Source organism: Schistocerca americana, chromosome 2, assembly GCF_021461395.2.
Source record: "Schistocerca americana isolate TAMUIC-IGC-003095 chromosome 2, iqSchAmer2.1, whole genome shotgun sequence".
In the NCBI taxonomy this organism is placed as follows: Eukaryota; Metazoa; Arthropoda; class Insecta; order Orthoptera; family Acrididae; genus Schistocerca; species Schistocerca americana.
In genome coordinates, this window is record NC_060120.1 from 1,097,909,173 (window position 1) to 1,097,931,937 (window position 22,765).

The 22,765-nt window shown below is 39.2% G+C and overlaps 1 protein-coding gene across 1 annotated transcript in view; it reads right to left on the minus strand.

Moving 5' to 3' along the window:
* LOC124594696 (dynein axonemal heavy chain 3) overlaps window positions 1-22,765 on the minus strand; it is a 1,186,267-nt gene that overhangs the window by 931,088 nt on the left and 232,414 nt on the right. The window contains exon 17 of the mRNA XM_047133063.1: window positions 16,682-16,944. Coding sequence (XP_046989019.1) covers window positions 16,682-16,944 — 263 coding nt within the window. The remainder of the gene's footprint in view (window positions 1-16,681; window positions 16,945-22,765) is intronic.

Sequence of the window (22,765 nt, forward strand, 5' to 3'; positions counted from 1 at the left end):
ATTCATACAGACAGATGGTTTCATTTATTATAACTTTTTGGTTGTTTCGCTAGTATGTATTTCACTGCCTACGTTACGCGAGACTCTCGCGCATTACAGTAGTGCCCTCTCTCGTTAGATGTTCCAAGCGCAAGCTTTATCCGTTTGACACTAGGACATAGGTAAATTTGGTTCTATATTTCTAGTTTACATAAATGTCTTTAATTGGCGTGATACGCTTTATTTATTAAGACAAAGTTTGAATTAACACAACCTTTAATAATTTTGATGCGCTTATGTATGTATTTATGGATTGTAATATGCGCGAGTCTGGCGCATGCAAGTGCCCTCTCTCGGCGAAACAATCTACCTTAGTGCCTTCACACTTGTGTCTCAACAGTTCATAGGCGACGTAACATTGTTAAACTGTTCGCTTTGATCCTGTACCCATTACACATGTTGTACAAATGGAGATGATATTTTAATTACTGACGACGCCTTTTGGCATAATTGTTTCATTATTCTCCAGTGCATGATGTAATTTTAGTAAGTACTAAAGATTGTATGCCTGTATTACTTTAGCAATTTCACCGTTATTTAAGCTTCTGTTTCTCACTTTCGTTGATATGGCTTTTCTAATGAATGTGTCTTTCTATTCAGGAAATGTACTTCTGATGAAGGTATATTTATATGTACCGAAACCTTGGTCAAGAATTTTAATAAAAAAAAAAATTCTATCCTGCAACTGTTTTCGGCTGCCATCCTTTATTGTGAAGAATTTCAGCAGTTGCTGCTGCAGCCATGTTTAAAATCTTGAAAAGGGAATAAAATGCTATTGTCGAAGCGCAGGCGGTAATGCCGTAGTGTTACCTAATCTCTAGTAGAAAAGATGCAGCATGTCATGGAGCACATACTCCATATTATACAATGTCGATATGTTAAAAATATTCATAACCTCCACTAGGAAAACCTGTGCTGCATCAGCGGATTGACGACTGTCGCCTATTTGAGTTGCACGTTTCAATACTGCACATTTCACTTTCTCTGCCACAGTTTCTTCTCCTCTTTCTATTCTTTGATCCTTAACTTAATTATATCTTCCATTATCATAAAACAATTTTAGTGGGGAGGGGGAAGGGGGTGAGCAGACAAGGAAATTATCACTAGTTGTTTACAGAAAAAATTTAAAAACTATGAAAAAGACCTTTTATAGTTTTTGATACTGCTAAGTCGGCATGTACAGAATGTGTGTTAGAAAAAATGGGGTATTTTATACCTTCTTTATGCTATGAAATAGTATAGTTGGGTGTGTATTTAGGATCAATTATAGGGGCCTATGTGGATGAAACCAAAACAAGTCTGTTATGTAACATATGCCGACCACACTTCACCCTCCAGCATCTTAGTGCAGAACTCATCAGGGAAGGGGTCCTGGAGTGGGGTGTGGTATGGGATCTGCCTTGCGGGCTTCTGTCTTCTTTCCTTTCTTCGGTGGTAGCAAATCTTCCTTTACTTTGCATTTTCCTTCTTCTCTACCAGGAGTACTTATTCTATCATCCCTCTTTTGTGATTCATACTTTTCTATTGCAGAAATCTTCTTTACTGCAGACCACATTGTAATACTTATGAACTAACAACATAGGATGACATGGGGCAGTAACACATGTACGACGAAAAGACAAACGTACAAGTGCCTAAAATAGACAATATATTTGGAAGTAATAGATATGTTAGCTACATCACAAACACCGGGGGAAGAATGGTAACTGAAGTCATTCCCTAAATGAAAGTAGGTGTGACAGACTAACAAATAAATAAAGGTAAACCACTAGTCCAGAGGCAAAATTGTCTTTTGCCTGTATTTGAGCATGTAACTATCCAGAGAAGTGTGACTATCCACCGAAACATAGATATATTGTCAACAACAAATAAAGTAACAAAGGTAGGAAGAATACTACGACAGAAGGCTTCTTATTAGATATTTTCATATATGTAATTTATAACATTGGCAGGAAAGTATGTCAAAGTTACATAAGAAGGAGTTATGAAACCCACATTTGAGGTTAGTCAGACAGAGATGCTATGCTGTGGAGACACTTCACCATTAGAATACAGAAAAGAAAGGGGTTAAAGGATGTGTATACTGTTAATCATTTAAGATAGGGTGTGCCCAATTTTGGGTAGTTATTGGAGAGTAAAGGGTAGGTATAGCCATGGAATGAATAGCCTGTGCCTGGATGCAAATTCAGCTACTTTCAGACAAGAACTAAGTCTTAAGTTAGATTCAGTAAATACTCAGTTAAATGATAGATTAGGTGAATAGAAGACAAATTCAGCTGCTATAAAAAAGGAACTAAGTGCTACTTTAACTGAAAAACTAGAAGCACAGGGTGAGGTTTTAAATGATAAGTTCAATGCCTTAAATGATAAAGTGGAAAGTTTGCAATTAGATTTAAAGAATGAATTAAGTACTTCCTTGACCATCCATATAAACCAACTGTTCACTGACTTTAGTCAGGCACAGAGTAACCAATTTCAGGACTTAACTAAAACCTGGAATTTGATATTGAAGGTAGATGTAATAATGTAGAAACTGAACTTGGTGAAAAGTTAGGATCACTTCAAAGCATATACAATGTTACATTCAATGCTGTAAAGCAGAGGTTGGGCACCTTAAAAGAGAGTTTGGAAAAACAGGATAAATTAATACCTATGGTCCAATCGCAAATTGCAGGTGTGAGCATTCGAGTAGACAATGTGGAACCAAATGTTAAAGAGAAATTAGCCACTTCAGGCAGAGTAAATAACAGTAATCTGCAGGAGCAGGTAGTAGAGATAACAGATAGATAATTTGCCATGAGGGTAACCTCCAACAACATTTCTCAAAATTTAGCTTCATAACTTAAGGATACTAAGAGAGGGCCTTTTTCCCGAGGGCATGCAGTTTTACTGTATTGTTAAATGATGATGGCGTCCTCTTGAGTAAAATATTCTGGAGGTAAAAAAGTCCCCCATTTGGATCTCCGGGCAGGATCTACTCAAGAGGTCATTGTTATCAGGAGAAAGAAAACTGGCGTTCTACGGATCAGAGCATGGAATGTCAGATCACTTAATCAGGCAGGTAGGTTAGAAAATTTAAAAAGGGAAATGGATAGGTTAAAGTTAGATAGAGTGGGAATTAGTGTAGTTTGGTGGAAGAAGGAACAAGACTTTTGGTCAGGTGAATACAGGGTTATAAATACAAAATCAATAATGAATAAAAAAATAGGAGTGCGGGTAAACTACTAATAAAAAAATAGGAGTGCGGGTAAACTACTACAAACAGCATAGTGAACGCATTATTGTGGCCAAAATAGATATGAAGCCCATGCCTAATACAGTAGTATAAGTGTATATGCCAACTAGCTCTGCAGATGATGAAGAAATTGATGAAATGTATGATGAGATAAAAGAAATTATTCAGGTAGTGAAGGGAGATGAAAATTTAATAGTCATGGGTGACTGGAATTCGAAAGTAGGAAAAGGGAGAGAAGCAAACATAGTAGGTGAATATGGATTGGGGGTAAGGAATAAAAGAGGAAGCCGTCCGGTAGACTTTTGCACAGAGCATAACTTAATCATAGCTAACACTTGGTTCAAGAATCATAAAAGAAGGTTGTATACATGGAAGAAGCCTAGAGATACTAGAAGATATCACATAAATTATATAATAGTAAGACAGAGATTTAGGAACCAGGTTTTAAATTGTAAGACATTTCCAGGGGCAGATGTGGACTCTGACCACAATCTATTGGTTATGAACTGTAGATTAAAACTGAAGAAACTGTAAAAAAATGGGAATTTCAGGAGATGGGACCTGCATAAACTGACTAAACCAGAGGTTGTACAGTTTCAGGGAGAGCATAAAGGAACAATTGTAACAAATGGGGGGAAGAAATACAGTAAAAAAAATGGTTCAAATGGCTCTGAGCACTATGGGACTTAACATCTATGGTCATCAGTCCCCTAGAACTTAGAACTACTTAAACCTAACTAACCTAAGGACATCACACAACACTCAATCATCACAAGGCAGAGAAAATCCCTGACCCCGACGGGAATCGAACCCGGGAACCCGGGCGCGGGAAGCAAGAATGCTACCGCACGACCATGAGCTGCGGACGAAATACAGTAGAAGAAGAGTGGGCAGCTCTGAGGGATGAAGTAGTGAAGGCAGCAGAGGATCAAGTAGGTGAAACAACGAGGGATAGTAGAAATCCTTGGGTAACAGAAGAAATATTGAATTTTTTTGATGAAAGGAGAAAATATAAAAATGCAGTAAATGAAGCAGGCAAAGAGCAATACAAACGTCTCAAAAATGAGATCGACAGGAAATGCAAAATAGCTAAGCAGGGATGCCTAGAGGACAATTGTGAGGCTGTAGAAGTTTATCTCACTAGGAGTATGATAGATACTGCCTACAGGAAAATTAAAGAGACCTTTGGAGAAAAGAGAACCACTTGTATGAATATCAAGAGCTCAGATGGAAACCCAGTCCTAAGCAAAGAAGGGAAAGCAGAAAGGTGGAAGGAGTATATAGAGGGTCTATACAAGAGCGATGTACTTGAGGACAATATTATGGAAATGGAAGAGGATGTAGATGAAGATGAAATGGAAGATGCGATACTGTGTGAAGAATTTGACAGAGCACTGAAAGACCTTAGTCGAAACGAGGCCCCGGGAGTGGACAACTTTCCATTGGAACTACTGACAGCTTTGGGAAAGCCAGTCCCGACAAAATTCTACCATCTGGTGAGCAAGATGTATGAGACAGGCGAAATACACTCAGACTTCAAGAAGAATATAATAATTCCAATCCCAAAGAAATCAGGCGTTGACACATGTGAAAATTACCGAACTATCAGTTTAAAAAGTCACAGCTGCAAAATAATAACACGAATTCTTTACAGACAAATGGAAAAACTGGTACAAGCCAACCTCGGGGAAGATCAGTTTGGATTCCATAGAAATATTGGAACACATGAGGCAATACTGACCTTACAATGTATCTTGGAAGAAATATTAAGGAAAGGCAAACCTACATTTCTAGCATTTGTAGAGTTGAGAAAGCTTTTGACAATGTTGACTGGAATACTCTATAGCAAATTCTAAAGGAGGCAGGGGTAAAATACAGGGAGCAGAAGGCTATTTACAATTTGTACAGAAACCAGATGGCATCTATAAAGAGTCGAGGGGCATGAAAGGGAAGCAGTGGTTGGGAAGGGATTGAGACATGGTTGTAGCCTGTCCCTGATGTTATTCGATCTGTATATTGAGCAAGCAGTAAAGGAAACAAAAGAAAAATACGGGGTAGGTATTAAAATCAATGGAGAAGAAATAAAAACTTTGAGGTTCGCCAATGACATTGTAATTCTGTCAGAGACAGCAAAAGACTTGGAAGAACAGTTGAACGGAATGAGCAGTGTCTTGAAAGGAGGATATAAGATGAGCATCAACAAAAGCAAAACAAGGATAATGGAATGTAGTCAAATTAAATCTGGTGATGCTGAGGGAATTAGATTAGGAAATGAGACAAAGTAGTAAAGGAGTTTTGCTATTTAGGGAGTAAAATAACTGATGATGGTCGAAGTAGAGAGGATATAAAATGTAGACTGGCAATGGCAAGGAAAGCATTTCTGAAGAAGAGAAATTTGTTAATACCGAGTGTAGATTTAAGTGTCAGCAAGTCGTTTCTGAAAGTATTTGTGTGGAGTGTAGCCATGTATGGAAGTGAAACATGGACAATAAATAGTTTGGACAAGAAGAGAATAGAAGCCTTTCGAAATGTGGTCCTACAGAAGAATGCTGAAGATTAGATGGGTAGATCACATAACTAATGATGAGGTCTTGAATAGAATTGGGGAGAAGAGGAGTTTGTGGCACAACTTCACAAGAAGAAGGGACCGGTTGGTAGGACATGTTCTGAGGCATCAAGGGATCACAAATTTAGCATTGGAGGGCAGTGTGGAGGGAAAAATCGTAGAGGGAGAGCAAGAGATGAATACATTTAGCAGATTCAGAAGGATGTAGGCTGCAGTAGGTACTGGGAGATGAAGTAGCTTGCACAGGATAGAGTAGCATGGAGAGCTGCATCAAACCAGTCTCAGGACTGAAGACCACAACAACAACGACTAAGAGAGGCATAGATAATTTATGGAAAGAATTCAAACTTATGCAGGACAAAGTAGATAGAAGAGTGACTCCTCCCAACGTAGTGTTACCTAGTAAAATGGTGATTGTTTTGTCGAAGGGAGACTTTCTTAAAAAATTTAACGAGAAGTACTGGTTTGCACTTGCTCAAATGAGGTTAATATCAGATCCAGGGGTTCCGGGTGGAGTTACATTTTTCCCCAGGGGTGTTAACATTCTGTGTTAGTGGGTGGAGTGAAAACTGTCGGATCCCGAGTTGTTTTCGGTGTTTATTCTATACTATTTTTCCTGCACTGAATTCCCTTCAAATCTTAAAAGTATTCTGTAATCTATTCCTGGATTCTTAAACTATCCTACAATGTTAGTACCTAGGAAACTGAATATTACTAAAAGATAATAGACTTAAGATATCCATGGATAAACAGGCACCTCTAAACGTGAAAGGGAGCGAATAGCATATAGTATTAGTGGAAAACATAATATGATGGTACTACTCAAACAGAATTATATCTAGATGACATGAAATGAACATAATCTTTTGTGTGTGTACAAAAATATACTATAAGCTTAATGACTAAACAACTATTTTATCATAGTGTATAATTTTCTATTTAATATTGAATATTTTATACCTTTTACGAAATGTGGTGTAGATGGGAAGGTTTGTATTGTTTTTGGAAGGGGTCGGTCTTATAGATTAAAGCATAATAAACAAATAAATCATGGCTAACACAGAACACACATCACACCTTTCAAATGACTCTCGCAAACAAGTGTAACTGATACTTCACCATTTGCCATTCCATAGGTGTTGCTAAGATTTTCTTTGGGGACTTCCCCAGTTTTTTTAGTGTTATCCATATTCCTCTTGCTTTTAGATCTAGTGATCGTTAAAAAAAAATTCATCTCTCAGTATAATAACTATACTAACAGTCTAATATTGAACTGTATCCTTAACTTCACACTCAAATAATTATTGTCTTTCACTCATCCAGCATACAGTTTTAGGCTGTGTCAGTGAGCCAGTGTGGAATCAGAGCTGGTGAACAGCATGGGCCCCAGCAGTGTCGAAGGTTGGTTTCAGCGTCGGTGCCATTGAAAGGATTCGTAGGAGACGTTTAACACCACACCTCCTCCGACTTCTCACTCAAGTACTGGCGAAAGAAGGAGCCTGGGGAAGGGTGGTGGGAAGGGTTTCCTGTCTTTGGGGCTATCTTCTTTCACTTCTTCAATCTTAGCAACCATTTCTACTTTTTCAGCAACCATTTCTACGGTTTCTTTCTTACTTCTCATTTGAGTACCTATCTATCTTTCCTTCTTTCCATATGCATATACTTCTATCACAGAAGTCCTCCTTATTTTCTATGTGTGTGTGTGTGTGTGTGTGTGTGTGTGTCTGTATGTGTGGATGGATATGTGCGTGTGTGCGAGTGTATACCTGTCCTTTTTTCCACCTAAGGTAAGTCTTTCCGCTCCCGGGATTGGAATGACTCCTTACCCTCTCCCTTAAAACCCACTTCCTTTCGTCTTCCCCTCTCCTTCCCTCTTTCCTGATGAGGCAACAGTTTGTTGCGAAAGCTTGAATTTTGTGTGTATGTTTGTGTTTGTTTGTGTGTCTATCGACCTGCCAGTGCTTTTGTTTGGTAAGTCACCTCATCTTTGTTTTATATATAATTTTTCCCACGTGGAATGTTTCCTTCTATTATATATATATATATATATATATATATATATATATATATATATATATATATATGTGTGTGTGTGTGTGTGTGTGTGTGTGTGTGTGAGTGTGTGTGTAAGAACAATGACGATTCTATATCGCATATGTACATAAGGATATAAAAACTATGATAATTCTACATCAGGGATGCATAAGAAAGAAGTGTGAGTAATTAAAGAGGGCATAGACCAAGGAGGAACTAATGAGCATAAGCCAGGGAGCAACTAATTGTGATAATGAATGTCGTTGAACATTTGTCCTGATGATTTGTAGGATAGTGGGAGAAGTATAGCATAACTAAATATATGATATATTGAACAGAGTATATAAATGTGGAGACTACTGAAAGCTTAGAAGTGTAAGAGTAGTAGAGGACTCTAGGGGATTAAGTGAAGTATTACGAAGTGAGTGTGAAGTGTGAAATAGACTTTATTTTCCAGAGGATATATAATTATAGTTACATAAAGATGTATACTTGGGAAATGAACCATGAGTCCTACTTAGGAAGGAGAAGGGGAGCACACCCAGCATTTATTGGATATAAAGGGCAGATAGGCAGACCTAAGAAAGGCTAACCTATACTGTGCGGACAGGGGCACAAAGAAGGGGATTGACCTGTACCATAGGAAAATAGAATTAAGAAGATCATACCTACTGAAACAGGACAAGGAAGTGCATTCATAGGGTCAACCCGTATGTAAGGTATAGGTGCTGTTCCTAAATGGAAAAGGACAGTATCGGGAGAAAAGTCACAAATTTTGTAGGAATTATTCAGGTAAATTTGAATTCTATATTCCAGTAGCATTATTATGTTTTATGTTTACAAGTGTCGGAAAGAACAATTTCATTTGCCCAGAGTTCCTTCAGAATACAAGCTACTGTAGTTAATGAAACTATTACGTACTAAAGAAAAAATAGTACAGAGTTAGAATGAAACAATTAAGTGTCTATGACACCTGCAGTTTGTGATTGGAAATCAAGAAGGTTGTCCGCACGATTCCTAGATATAAAAGTACTAACTCCAACATTAGGTGAAATGCTCAGATAGTTATTATCAAAATGAAAAAAGAAGAGCTAGATATTAAGTAAACGATTAATAAAAGAAATATAATGTATCCTGATTAAAATGTAAATTAGCATTATGTGAGATATTAAAGTATATAATTAATATGTATAAAATATTGCGTATTCAAGCTAAGGGAAGGGATATGTAGTGCCTCGAGAATTTCGGTGTAAATTCTGGAAACACTTGGCCTTCCACTGTCTCTAACACCCAATATTTTAAGTATGGGTGTGGATGAGAGGAAGCGTATCTATTGCGTCACCCGTTTCTGTGTGCAGGTCGGAAGTTTGTGTTGAGAAGACTGTAAGCGTGGCAGTTTAATGACTCCGACAAGTGTTTCCCACCAGTGCCACAGAAGCCGTGATGAAAAGTACAATGAATAATTAAGTAGTATTCTCTGATGTGTTAGTGAAACTGATTATTGTAAAAAAATAGAAGTGAACAGTTGACTATAGACTTTTAACTTACTTCATGTCTTACCTCAGAACGAAGCAAGACACATGTGACGTCTATAAATTATTTGGTTGTTAAAACCAGGCAATTGTGATTATATTTAATAGTATCTAATGGTTATTGATGTAGTTGACTTGCAAGAGTTTGTATGCTTGTGTGAAACTTGTGGCAACAAAAATATACCTGAGCTGAACTGAAAGTCTGAGGATACCAAGTTATTTCTACTGAGAGAAGGAGTACTTTTTTGTTCCTCTAACCAGCACTATTTCTTCAGAGAAAAAGTTGTGGAGATTGATGCAGCCGCATTCCAGAGAAGACAATCGGCTGATTGTTTCAAGTAACTCAACTGAAGTGAGAGAGGTGCAAAGTTTGCAATCCAGTTTTGCACCGTTTCTCATGTCACTGAAACCGTTAGATGGTCATGTGTGTGTGGACTGTACCTGCATGAATGGGTATGTGTTGTCTACTTTAGAAAAAGCCATTTTGGCTGAAAGCTCAACATGTATAGCAGTTTTTTCGTTGTGTCTGTCTGGCACTCAACATAATGTTGCATACGCAGACAAAGAAAGTGCAGCACGATAGCCTCTGAAGCACAGACATCGAAGTTGTGATGCATTTTTGTCAGCCAATTGTAGCTAATGTCACATGATCTCACAAGTCAGTAACAGAAGGTTTTCAGAGCATAGGACACATAGTGCCAATTGGGTAAACATCGCTAACTGGAGGACAAATTTGACATTAGATCAGAAATTGTACTATGGTCAGGACTCAGCTGTACTGAATAACACTAAACTTGGACACACTGAAGCAAGTTCAGATTTTACCTAAGGTAAATCAGCTATCGACATGATTATCACACTTCGACCACAGATATTTGTTGTACATCACAGATACGTAGCAGTCAAAGTGTTTATTATCAGAGGTATCATGCTTTAATCATGGAAGTCAGAAAACAGAGAAAGGAGTGATACTTAAACTTTTGTCAATACGAGAAAGGTGTGCAGCTGGAAATTGTGATGGGCCAGTATAAAGATAAAATTGAGCAGGAAAGGTAAAGACATGGAAAGAAGTTGCTGTTGACATTAATTCTCGTAATGTTGGGGCAGATTGTGATTGGAAGAGTATCAATATGTGTTATGAAAATGTGGATACATCTGAATACTCAGATATCTGTCAAATAAATGAAACAAAAGAGCATAATTGAATCATGTATGGTTGTTGCACACAGAATTTTGCCCAACAGTTGTCCAGAACACTTGGAAATGGAGAGTATAATGTGTTTTAAATGGTATAGGATGGAATGGCATTATAATGTAGTTTTAATTATCTTTATGACCTATTCAGCAGAAAAAAAGGTAATAAGTGGGGGAAAAACATTTGCGAGAATTTACATGGATTTGAACATGACATCTTATGCACTGTAGTCCATGAGACAACCTCTGAGCCATTGAAATATGTGGAACAGTGTCATATTGTTAGTGTATTTCAATACACTTGCTTATGTTCTATTTACCTACACACGTAAAATGGTCATAGCAGGTTAAGGATGTGTTTGGTAGTTAGAAACTTAATACAAATTACATAGTTACTGCTACTGGAGAGAAAGGACATATATAAGAGATGATGAACATTTTTGTCTGCTATCAGAATTCCTATCTGAACTGTTCAGCACAAATATTTCAAATTTTCCTTCCTTACTCTGCTGGTAAGTTCTCTAAAATGCCTCTGAACTAAGCACATAAATTATGAGTCATTCCCCAAGAACTGTTATGAGATTAATCTTTACATAAACACTGCAGTCAGCAGTTTCCATTACCTAATGTTCCAGATTGAAACAAAGTATTTTGAGCATCAGTGGCATGAGAGTGGCACAGTCACATATTTATGTACCATTTTTGTGTTAATAACAGCTTTTTTTATTATATTGATTTGTATTTGCTAAAAACAAAAGTGATGTTTCATATGCTACTGGACTAGGAACCTATGATTAGAGCTAAGCCTGACTTTGAACCACAAATTTTTGGCAGTCAAATATGATCCAACTTCACACTGATATAATCTGGGATTAACATTTATACAATGCAGATTCCCAGGTCAAGTCTGATCTGAGATCATTTTCTGTCTTAACCTAAGGTTAAGTGCTTTACACAATTGGCCTGTAATATAGTCAGCCAATATCAATATGACTGTTACAGCACTGCGAAGAGACAGTCAGGAAAAGCTAATGATTTAAATTAAGATACATACAGTATAGCTACAAGAAAAGCTAAGCAGTCACACATAATTTGTTTGTCAAAAATGTTTTTCTGTTTTGTTTTTTCCCCCAAGGGTGTGCTTAGGCAGGATCCTAAGACCACAGCGTAAATTGGAGCAGCTGATTATTTTCGACAAGCAGGATTATAAATTTCAGTACTGTGCACCAAATATTTTGTGGATTATCTGACAGAATACATGTTCCGTCTCACACTTCAATTCTCAACACAGAAAAGTCAATACCTGTGAAATTACTCAAGAACTCACATTTATGCATGATTTGCTATTTTATAATCTCACACATAACATAATTCATCTGACATAAAAGGAAATTTACCCTGAAAGTAATGATTTTCAAATTACCATTCACAATATTTTCCACAACCTATTAGAAATGTAAACAGTTGTGATGCCACACTCATCAAAAGTGGATTGCTTTTACAAAGTATTGCATAATCTTCGCCCTGAAGCCTTCGATGTGTTTTGATATCAGCAGATGCTCATGTGTGCACTACGTTTTGTTGTTGTTGTAATCTTCTTTGCAACTGAAGTTTTATTTTGGTATTATTGCCTCATTTATGTTTTATTGATGCAGTACTACTCTGCAGTAGTGGGATAAAGTAAAATTCTTTGTTAGAATACCACTTCTTACCAAAATTACAAAAATTTAACTGAGAACTGAAACAATGAAAAATTCACAGAATTCTGAAAAATTCCCAGTGTTTTCCCAGACTTTTCCTGGATGAAGAATTCCTGGGTTTGCTAGTTGCCCTGGTTCCTATATACCCTCAACACTTCCTCTATATGGTGGGTAGCAATCTTTTCTTTTCATAATATTGTCAATTTCCTTATCTTACAAACACAAATAAGCAATTACACAACAGTTCTGTACAAGCTTTACTTTTACATAATGGAGGTGGTGTAAAGGTAATGCTGTCATGTTTTCATGTTATCATATTTTCATATGTTATTTAGTGTGTCTAGCAGAATTCCCATCTCTCTGGAATCTCAAATACAGTTCTTTTATGTAAGTTCCCAATATGAGTTCAGTGGTTTTTTCACATGTTGGTAAATAGATAACAAAAGCTGCAACAACATACTTGTGCTTATGGAGCATTTTGAGCTCCAGCTTAGTAAAGTGGGCAGCACTAATCTCACCGGGGTTGTATGTTCCTGTTTTTATTCATAAACCTGCTTGGAATTTTTCTAAGCATTTTCAACATGGAAGCCACATTACTTGTGGCACTAAGCTCCTTCCAGCTGGACTAGGCATTCACATGAGATAACAAAATAGAGAAACTAAATGTCCACAAATAAAACACTTTTAAAGCTCTTGCAGTGTTTCAACTTCTTGGTGTATAGATCTGTGTCAAAGATATGTCGCCATCCTAGCCCCTCTTTTGCTCGTGGAGCGGGAGGCAGCCTGCTTGCCAGCAGTTCCAGGGGCACAGTGCAATGAACCATTCTTTTGCTGAAGTTTGGTTGACAGCCATATGATGGTCCTCAAGTGACAAAGAACAGCTGTTTCTCTCCCGACCAATGATTCTCTTGGCGAAAACTGGGGCACTGGGAATTGAGTGGAATTTCGAGGGTATCTTCTGTCCTGCCTGAGAGAACATATCTTCAGAAGCTCCTGATGTTTTAGATGAAAGACTGTCTTGGAAGGTGGTTGCAGAGGGCAACAGACCTGTAGCTGGGACAGGCTGTTTTTGCTGAGGATCCGGCCTGCTCTAGTGACAAAGCCTGGTGCATCTGGGTCATAGAATGTCAATGAGGTGTCATCTGTAGAAGCTACTGCTGTGAAGCAATAATCAGTGTCATATTTGGTGAAGCTGTGTAGACTTCTGAAGGTGTTTGTCTTGGAAGAAGCCACCCAGTTTGAATCTAGAAGCTCCTCACGTGCAACATACGCAGCCTTCACCCTCTTAACTGAAGTCTCAATGGCTTTAGTATACTGTAGGCCTCATTGCAGTACCTGATATGGGCCAACATATGGAGGAGACAGTGGCAGTTTGGCCACACCTACCTGTAACCAACTTTGAAGTTCCTTGTGGCAAAATGTCACTTGATGCCATGACAAGCTGGTGCTACTGGGATCAGTTTTCTCATTGTCAACTACATTGTTTGTGGAAACTCTTGCACTATGTGTGCTGGAGGTGTTGTAATCTCCTGACACACTACCAGATCTGTTGGCACACATATTTTGTTGACCGTAGATTAGATTATTCGGATCCAGGTCAATGTCTGTTTTTATACCCAAGTATGGCCACTGGTAATGTGTCGCTCCTGGTATCTTAATGGCACACAAGTGCTGCTTTCAGTGTTCTATGCAGACACTCCACCATCCCATTTCTAGCAGGGCGGTAGCTTGTAGTTTTTACGTGGAAGATTCCACACAGTGTTGTGAATTCCATAAACAATGAGCAATAAAACTGTCGACTCCAATTGTTGGTCACAGAGGCCAGGAATCCGAACATAGGATTCACATGCGAACAGACTCCTTTGACACACTTTTCACTGAAATGTCAGTAATTGATGTATCTTCCGGGCAACGGGCAGAGTGGTCTATCATTATCAGTATGTATCAGTACACATTGGAAAAAAGGAGTGGGCGAACAGTGTCCAAGTGCACATCAGTAAATATTGTGGTGGGGGTGACTAGAGTGCTCATAGGCACTGAAGTGTGGCGAATGGTCTCACTTTGTTGGTAATGAAAACAAGCTCTTGCTAGCTGATGACAGTGGTTCTCGGCTTCTGATCACATGAATCAATGAGTTACTGCATGTGCAGAAATGCAAATACCAGAGTTGGAAAGCCCATGTACAACACTGAATATCACTTCTCAATGTGACAATGGAATGCATGGGCACGTTCAGCCACACCATAAGGTAGACTGTAAAGTCAGAACAAGGATTTCCTGCAATTTATAACTAGAAGTCTTGTTGTGCACTAAGCTTTGTAGTCCATTGTTGCTCCTCTGTGTGACAGTGATGTCCGACCACGACACCCCACTAATTGCACTGCATGTCCACAAAAGACAATATGCAACAATGTTATTGAAGCTGCTTGTCTGCTGTATATCTATGCTCAATTTTCCTACATACTCCAAGTGTCTGATGTTTTGTGTTGGACTTTGCTGGTTGATCTTTTAGGAAGCAGCAACAAGTCAATTGTGATCAGTGTAAATTGTGAAAGTCCATGCTTCAAGCTTGGTGTGAAAGTACTTCACTGCTTCAAACATTGGAAGAAGTCTGCAGTGTATTGCTGATCACAGGATCTGAACCTGAGTGAATTTTGGAGAAAAATGCCAATGGCAGTCAAATTCCAGATATTTGTTGTTGCAGTGCTGTGTCCGTGGCTGTTTGGCTACCATGTACTGTTAAAGGTAACTGTGCGGTGTGTTATTGATGACAGAAAAGGTAGACATTACCAATGTGTTCTTGAGCTTCTTAAATGCTTCAGTCATCTCCTGTGTCCAAGGCACTGAGCATTTGCTGGTGGTATGTTTTCCCAGTAATGTATTCACACACTATAGAATTATTTTTTCAACACATCTACATTAACTTACATTTTCTACAACTAGGTCAGTCTGCCATTCGTCACACCAAAGTCATCCTGTATTCTCCTACAGTCACTCAGTAACATCACCAGCAAACAGTCACAGATTGTTGCCCACTCTATCCATTCTATCATTTACACACAGAGAGAGAGGACAATGCAGTAAAATCACACATTCCCTGGTGCACTTCTGACAGTACCTTTGTTTCTTATGAACAATCACTGCCCAGGACAATGTAATCGATTCTATTACTCAAAAAGTCTTTGAGCCACTCAAAAAGTCTTTGAGCCATGCACATATCTGAGAACCATTTCCATATGCTGGTGCTTAAGTTAATAGTCTGCAGTGTGGCACAGTCAAACACTTTCCAGACTTTTAGAAGTATGGAATCTGCCTGTTGCTCTTCATCCATAGCCCACTGGAATCATGTGAGAAAAAGGCAACATGAGTTTTGCATGAGCAACGCTTTCTAAATCTGTGCTGATTTGTGGAATGAAGCTTTTCTCTCTCATGGAAATTTGTTACATGGAAGACAGAATGTGTTCAAGAATTCTGCAACAAACTCGATGTTAAGGATATTGGTCTAATTTTGCAGGTCCATTCTTTTACCCACCTTATATACAGGAATCACCTGCACTTTTTTCCAGTTGGCTGGGAGTTTTCACTGAGTGAGAGATCTGCAATACGTGCAAGTTAAGTAAATGGCCTATGTAGAAGAGTACTCTCTGTAAAACAGAATTGGGATTCTGTCCAGATCTTGTGACTTATTTGTTCTCAGTTCTTTCAGTTGATTTTCAACACCAGGGTGCTTATTTCTATGTGCTCGATACAGAATATGTGTGGTCGTGAAACTATAGTATGTGTCTACAATTCCATAGTACTAATGATTTTTTGTATGCAAAATTTAAAACTTCATATTTCTATGTGATATCTTCTATTGCCACACCAGACGGGTTGACAAGAGACAGAACAGAAGCTTTCAATCCCATTAGCTATTTTATGTAGGACCAGAATTTTCTCTGGGTCTGAGCAAGACACTTCACTTGTGTATGACAGTGGAAGGTGTGTGTAATACTTATATGGCGCTGTTCCTTGGGGTTGAAGCACACCGAGACACTGCCTGGGATTACTGTAATTCCTATGTAAAGTGTGATGTAGGTACGGCTGCATTTCTGATTCTACAACAGCTGAGAAACTGGCTCCATGCACCTCGTGCCTAGCCCACCATCCTTGCATTGTGTCCTGACTGTTGGTCTATCCTGGTAGCATAACAACTTGAATTCTCCTTAACTTCACCATTAAGATATTCCTACTTCCATATACAGCTGAAAGAGGATCACAAATGAACAGGTGGGTATTCCTGGAAAAGAACTGCAGTTCCTTCTTCACCGAAATCTTATAGATTTTATTAGAAGTACTATACCATTTATAATAAACTTATATTTAACACTTGAACACCTACCTTGCAAAGTACAGCCTCTTCTGCTCAAGATAGTCATTAAGCCCTTTTTGTATTTCATCAAGCAACTGATTGTTCTCTCTAAGGAGTGTCAGCATATCTGGGAAATCTGTGGCTATTAGCACATGTTTATCAAGAAGAGTATTTGCCATTATAGCTCGCCATGTCTTGTCAACTTTCTTAAACTTCCTTGCTTCTTCTGGCATTTGGCGCATAATGTCTTCAGAGCTGAATATAGGCTCAAGATAAAGCCAAGTTGCCTGACACTATAAGAACAAAAAGACACCAAGACTTTTGTCAAACAGTCAACTAATAGTATTCAAAATTAATTTCTGGGGCACAAAAAACCAGTAAATATAACTTTAGCCTCAGATGAGAGGGTTGGTTGAAGAATTGGGCATGAGGAGGGCAAGGCAACTATTAACCCCAACCATTAAGTTCTTTGTTTCCTCTTGTCCTAAAACCGTACTACTTTCTCATTTTGCTCCTCCTTTCTAACTTTCTCCATCCAACGCACCTTGTCTCCCTGACGAAAGAACTAACAGTTCTGAAAGATAGGAAGATATTTATTTTTATTTATTAATTTTTATAATACCTTTGCATGCCTCCATAAGCTGTACTTAGAATTATGCCTCCTGCTGGCCAACCGATCTACCTCCATGTAATTTTATGGCTCTCTCTTGTGAATTTTCCTTTTGATAAAGTAATCACTTTCATTTCTAATTCTATGTGGTCCTTGTGAACTACATTTTTTGTTTGATTTCTTCTGTAAGAATATGTTAAGGACAAACACGTTATACCATTTGGAAAGTTCTACAAATGTATAATCTCTGTCATTTATAGCAACCAAAGTACCCTACTGAAGAATCATTCTTCTGCATTAAAATCCCTGTCATTTTCTAGAGGAATTTACTATCACTGATTGTCTTCTGTAACTCTTAATGGTGTGTTTACACAGGTGTTCAGCCGATTTGTTTCCACTTTATGTACAATATTTTGACGACTAGCTGCATTGTCACTTCACGTGAGATTCTTCATCTCCAACTTCACATGTTGGCTACACTCTCTGCAGGTTCTTACTTATTGGCTGACTCTATGACACAGTCATGAGCAAACACAATGCAGTTGAAAATATCTGCATGTCAGAAAGCAAACAGACAGACAAAAGCCAATCCTACAAATAAAACTGGAAGGAAGATAATGACTCTTCTGAATAGGTCTGGCTTTCCACGTATCCTCATTAAGGGTCTTAGGACATGAGCAACTGTGCCACTGTGGCCACTATAAGATACATAAGGAAGACATTCCTCTAAGACTGATAGACAGTCATTTTGGTTCACATACTTCTCGGCTGGCCAAGTGCCTGAAACTCATTCTTGTTGAATATGTGGAGAAGAGCGAACACCACATTCATAACACTGCTCACCTTGTAAAGCACGTCAGTCAATTGTAGCTCCAGGATATTGATATTATGGTTGGTTTAGATGTATCCCCCCTCTTTACAAAAGTCCATCTTTCTGAATTCTTGGAATTAGCCAGGGAAATATTCAATGAGCCAGAGGAATATTCAATGATTGTTCACTGACCTTTTTAGGCATTTTCTTACTTCAACTTATTTTTGGTTTGATAGAAAATATTGTGACAAACAAATGACATGGTGATCGTGGTGATGTGTAGTCTATTATCATCTGTTGTGGCAAATCTACAAATGGGAAACTTTTAAGCAGAGGTCTTAAAATCCACAAAGTTCAAACCCAGCAATATGTGTATAACATGTTTGTGGTATGGCCCTGTGGAACAAAACAAATGAAGATTTGCTGGAAAATCTAGATTCTATCTGTTCCAATGTAAAATTCACTACAGAATGAAAAAGAGGGTCAGCTACTTTTCCTCAAAATGTCAGTTATGAGAACACTGGATGGATCCCTGGCTTACAGTGTATACAGAAAACCCATAAATAGTGGCCCTCATCTCCACACCTCAAACCATGAGCATCCATAAAAAAGAAATATGGTGCTAAAGACTCTGGCGCATAGAGCTGAAAGACTTTCAGACAAGAAGGGCCTCAATGAAGAATGAATAGTATTCTGATGGAATGAGTACTCACACGCCAAATTCAGTGGCCACTGCAGTCAAATAAAAAATGACTGGGAAAGAATTTGAGACTGAGACACACAATACAAGCCAAGAATCACTAATGTACCAAATACAATGTTAATGATGATCTAGGTCTCCAACAGCTGGATGTGTACCATATACCATGCAAATGTGACATGTCTTACATCTTGACTATTATGATGGACAAGTAAGGATGCACGGAACATCAGTGACACATCCAGCTAAAGCAAAAAACTAAATCAGCTGTTTCCAGAATGCGATTTTCACTCTGCAGCGGAGTGTGCGCTGATATGAAACTTCCTGGCAGATTAAAACTGTGTGACCGACCGAGACTCGAACTGAGGACCTTTGCCTTTCGCGGGCAAGTGCTCGACCAACTGAGCTACCGAAGCACGACTCACGCCCGGTGCTCACAGCTTTACTTCTGCCAGTACCTTGTCTCCTACCTTCAAAACTTTACAGAAGCTCTCCTGCGAACCTTGCAGAACTAGCACTCCTGAAACAAAGGATATTGCGGAGACATGGCTTAGCCACAGCCTGGGGGATGTTTCCAGAATGAGATTTCCACTCTGCAGCGGAGTGTGCGCTGATATGAAACTTCCTGGCAGATTAAAACTGTGTGCCCGACCGAGACTCGAACTCGGGACCTTTACCTTTTGCGGGCAAGTGCTCTACCAACTGAGCTACCGAAGCACGACTCACGCCCGGTGCTCACAGCTTTACTTCTGCCAGTACCTCGTCTCCTACCTTCCAAACTTTACAGTTTTAGCTGTTGCCAAGTATTGTATTGAATATAGTAATGAAATGAAATATATTGTATGATGATATGAATATTCTGGTACAAAAGGCAAGTTTCTGGGCAGCATCATTAACAATCTGATGACCAAACCCAAATGTGGCTTGGAGTGCAATGATGCACTCAAAAGACTACATCCGAGTAAATCACACCACGCAACTCAAAAGTGTTAAGGAGTATTTAGAAAAAACATGTCAGAAGACCTACAAAGGTAACTGGAAAAGCCCCAAGAATGAAATAGAAAGACTTACATCTGCCACGTTTGTCTATTTTGCCATGTCAGTGCTTCATACACCCAGTTAGGTTGGCTGCTTCCATACACGTTATGTGACTACCATTTGCTATGTCTGCTTTTTGGTCTTCCCTGTGTACAAGCACTCCAGTCCTGATATAAGAGATCAATAGCTATTGTCTCATTATAATCAAAACATGAGGTCTCACTTGCCTAGTATCCTTGCGTAGCCCATACATAAAACCAGAACATTCACGAGCTCCTCTGCCTCTTTTTTCATGCCCTCTGCTGCTAGCACTCATAGTTTGAATATATCCTCTTGTAATTTGTCATTACTATTGTACTTCTCATGAACAAATATATACTGTGTTTTTTCCCTGCACAATTGTAATTTCTAAACAATATACTCTTAAGGAAAAGTAGTTACACATGATGGGTGTGTAGGGAAAAACTAAAAAACAGGACACAGGCTGAGAACATGGTGCACAGTAATGGAGGAAGAGAGGCCATTTCAAATACCAAACCATCCAAGCTTTCAGAGTAATCATTTTTCTAGTTAGAATACACACACAAACACACACACACACACACACACACACACACACACACACACACACACACACACACACACGGCCTGCAGTCACTATTTAGGGGTGTAGACGTGTTAACCAGTTGTATATGTGTTTGTACTCTAGGTAGAAAAAGGATTAGTTCAAATGTTAGCAAGGTTTCGTTCTTTTTGTGAATGCCCTTCGACGACTTTATGCTTCTGTTTTTCAGAGATTGGTCTCCTTTACTCCTCAAATATTTAGTTCCACTTTGGGTCACTCTGGATATAAACTCCTACATATTACATTCAGTTCTTACCATTTCCAGTCACTGAGCATTAATTCTGTAAACTAAAAGTAATGGTTCTTTTTGTGTTTTTATGCACACTAATGTATTTAACTTATTTATGCTCAAGGGTAACTGCTAGTCCTGGTACAAAGCACCACGAGCCTCTTCAGTTCTTTGTAGTGCCTCATTTTGTTTCACGGTTCTTGAGAATCTCTTATGTTATGGTCAAGTATAAATGTTGTCAGCTATATAAAGGTACAGTGAAATTTTGCTAAAATCCTGTAATTTATTGCATACCATAAGCAAATTTGATGGATTCATGCCAGAGGAAAGTTCTACACAGTTGTTAATTATCGTATTTGGAAAAAGAAATTGTCACCAAACTGTGTGACAAAGCAAGCTGGGGTTTCTTTACTTCCATATAACCAGCATTTTCATAAAAAAGAAAGGCTGGCCCTCAGTCTTAAAGAATATAGCACAAGATCTAATTTTATGCTTAGTTTTGTGTATGTAAATAATTTTGTGATTTATTTTGACTATTCCTAGTTAATACCTTTTATTATATAGTGAAATCAGTTAAGTGTTCCATGACTTAGATTCTATTGCTGACTTATAAACAAATATAAATTCTGTACTAATTATAAGTATTTGGAAGAACCACTGCTAGGATTCTTAAAGTATTTATTTGGCTCTAATCGAAAACGTGTTAGCAAAGCCAGCCCTTAATTAATTCCAAAATAATTACCAGGTTTGTCAAAAGCATTGTTTGCACAACTGTATCTGTTAATTTTATGACTTAAACAAGTAATTCGGCCTAACTTTTGTGGTTGAATAAACTGTTAAAAAGAACCAATTTTTCAATGTATTCCATTAATTTAATGGGAGACGGTGGCAGTCTTTCATTGATATTTTTGTAAATCAATATATTTGCCGTTTTTTGTTCAATCTCATTGAAATTTTGCACACTTATCTATTTTTTTAAAAAATTATACACTCCTGGAAATTGAAATAAGAACACCGTGAATTCATTGTCCCAGGAAGGGGAAACTTTATTGACACATTCCTGGGGTCAGATACATCACATGATCACACTGACAGAACCACAGGCACATAGACACAGGCAACAGAGCATGCACAATGTCGGCACTAGTACAGTGTATATCCACCTTTCGCAGCAATGCAGGCTGCTATTCTCCCATGGAGACGATCGTAGAGATGCTGGATGTAGTCCTGTGGAACGGCTTGCCATGCCAGTTCCACCTGGCGCCTCAGTTGGACCAGCGTTCGTGCTGGACGTGCAGACCGCGTGAGACGACGCTTCATCCAGTCCCAAACATGCTCAATGGGGGACAGATCCGGAGATCTTGCTGGCCAGGGTAGTTGACTAACACCTTCTAGAGCACGTTGGGTGGCACGGGATACATGCAGACGTGCATTGTCCTGTTGGAACAGCAAGTTCCCTTGCCGGTCTAGGAATGGTAGAACGATGGGTTCGATGACGGTTTGGATGTACCGTGCACTATTCAGTGTCCCCTCGACGATCAGCAGTGGTGTACGGCCAGTGTAGGAGATCGCTCCCCTCACCATGATGCCGGGTGTTGGCCCTGTGTGCCTCGGTCGTATGCAGTCCTGATTGTGGCGCTCACCTGCACGGCGCCAAACACGCATACGACCATCATTGGCACCAAGGCAGAAGCGACTCTCATCGCTGAAGACGACACGTCTCCATTCGTCCCTCCATTCCCGCCTGTCGCGACACCACTGGAGGCGGGCTGCACGATGTTGGGGCGTGAGCGGAAGACGGCCTAACGGTGTGCGGGACCGTAGCCCAGCTTCATGGAGACGGTTGCGAATGGTCCTCGCCGATACCCCAGGAGCAACAGTGTCCCTAATTTGCTGGGAAGTGGCGGTGCGGTCCCCTACGGCACTGCGTAGGATCCTACGGTCTTGGCGTGCATCCGTGCGTCGCTGCGGTCCAGTCCCAGATCGACGGGCACGTGCACCTTCCGCCGACCACTGGCGATAACATCGATGTACTGTGGAGACCTCACGCCCCACGTGTTGAGCAATTCGGCGGTACGTCCACCCGGCCTCCCGCATGCCC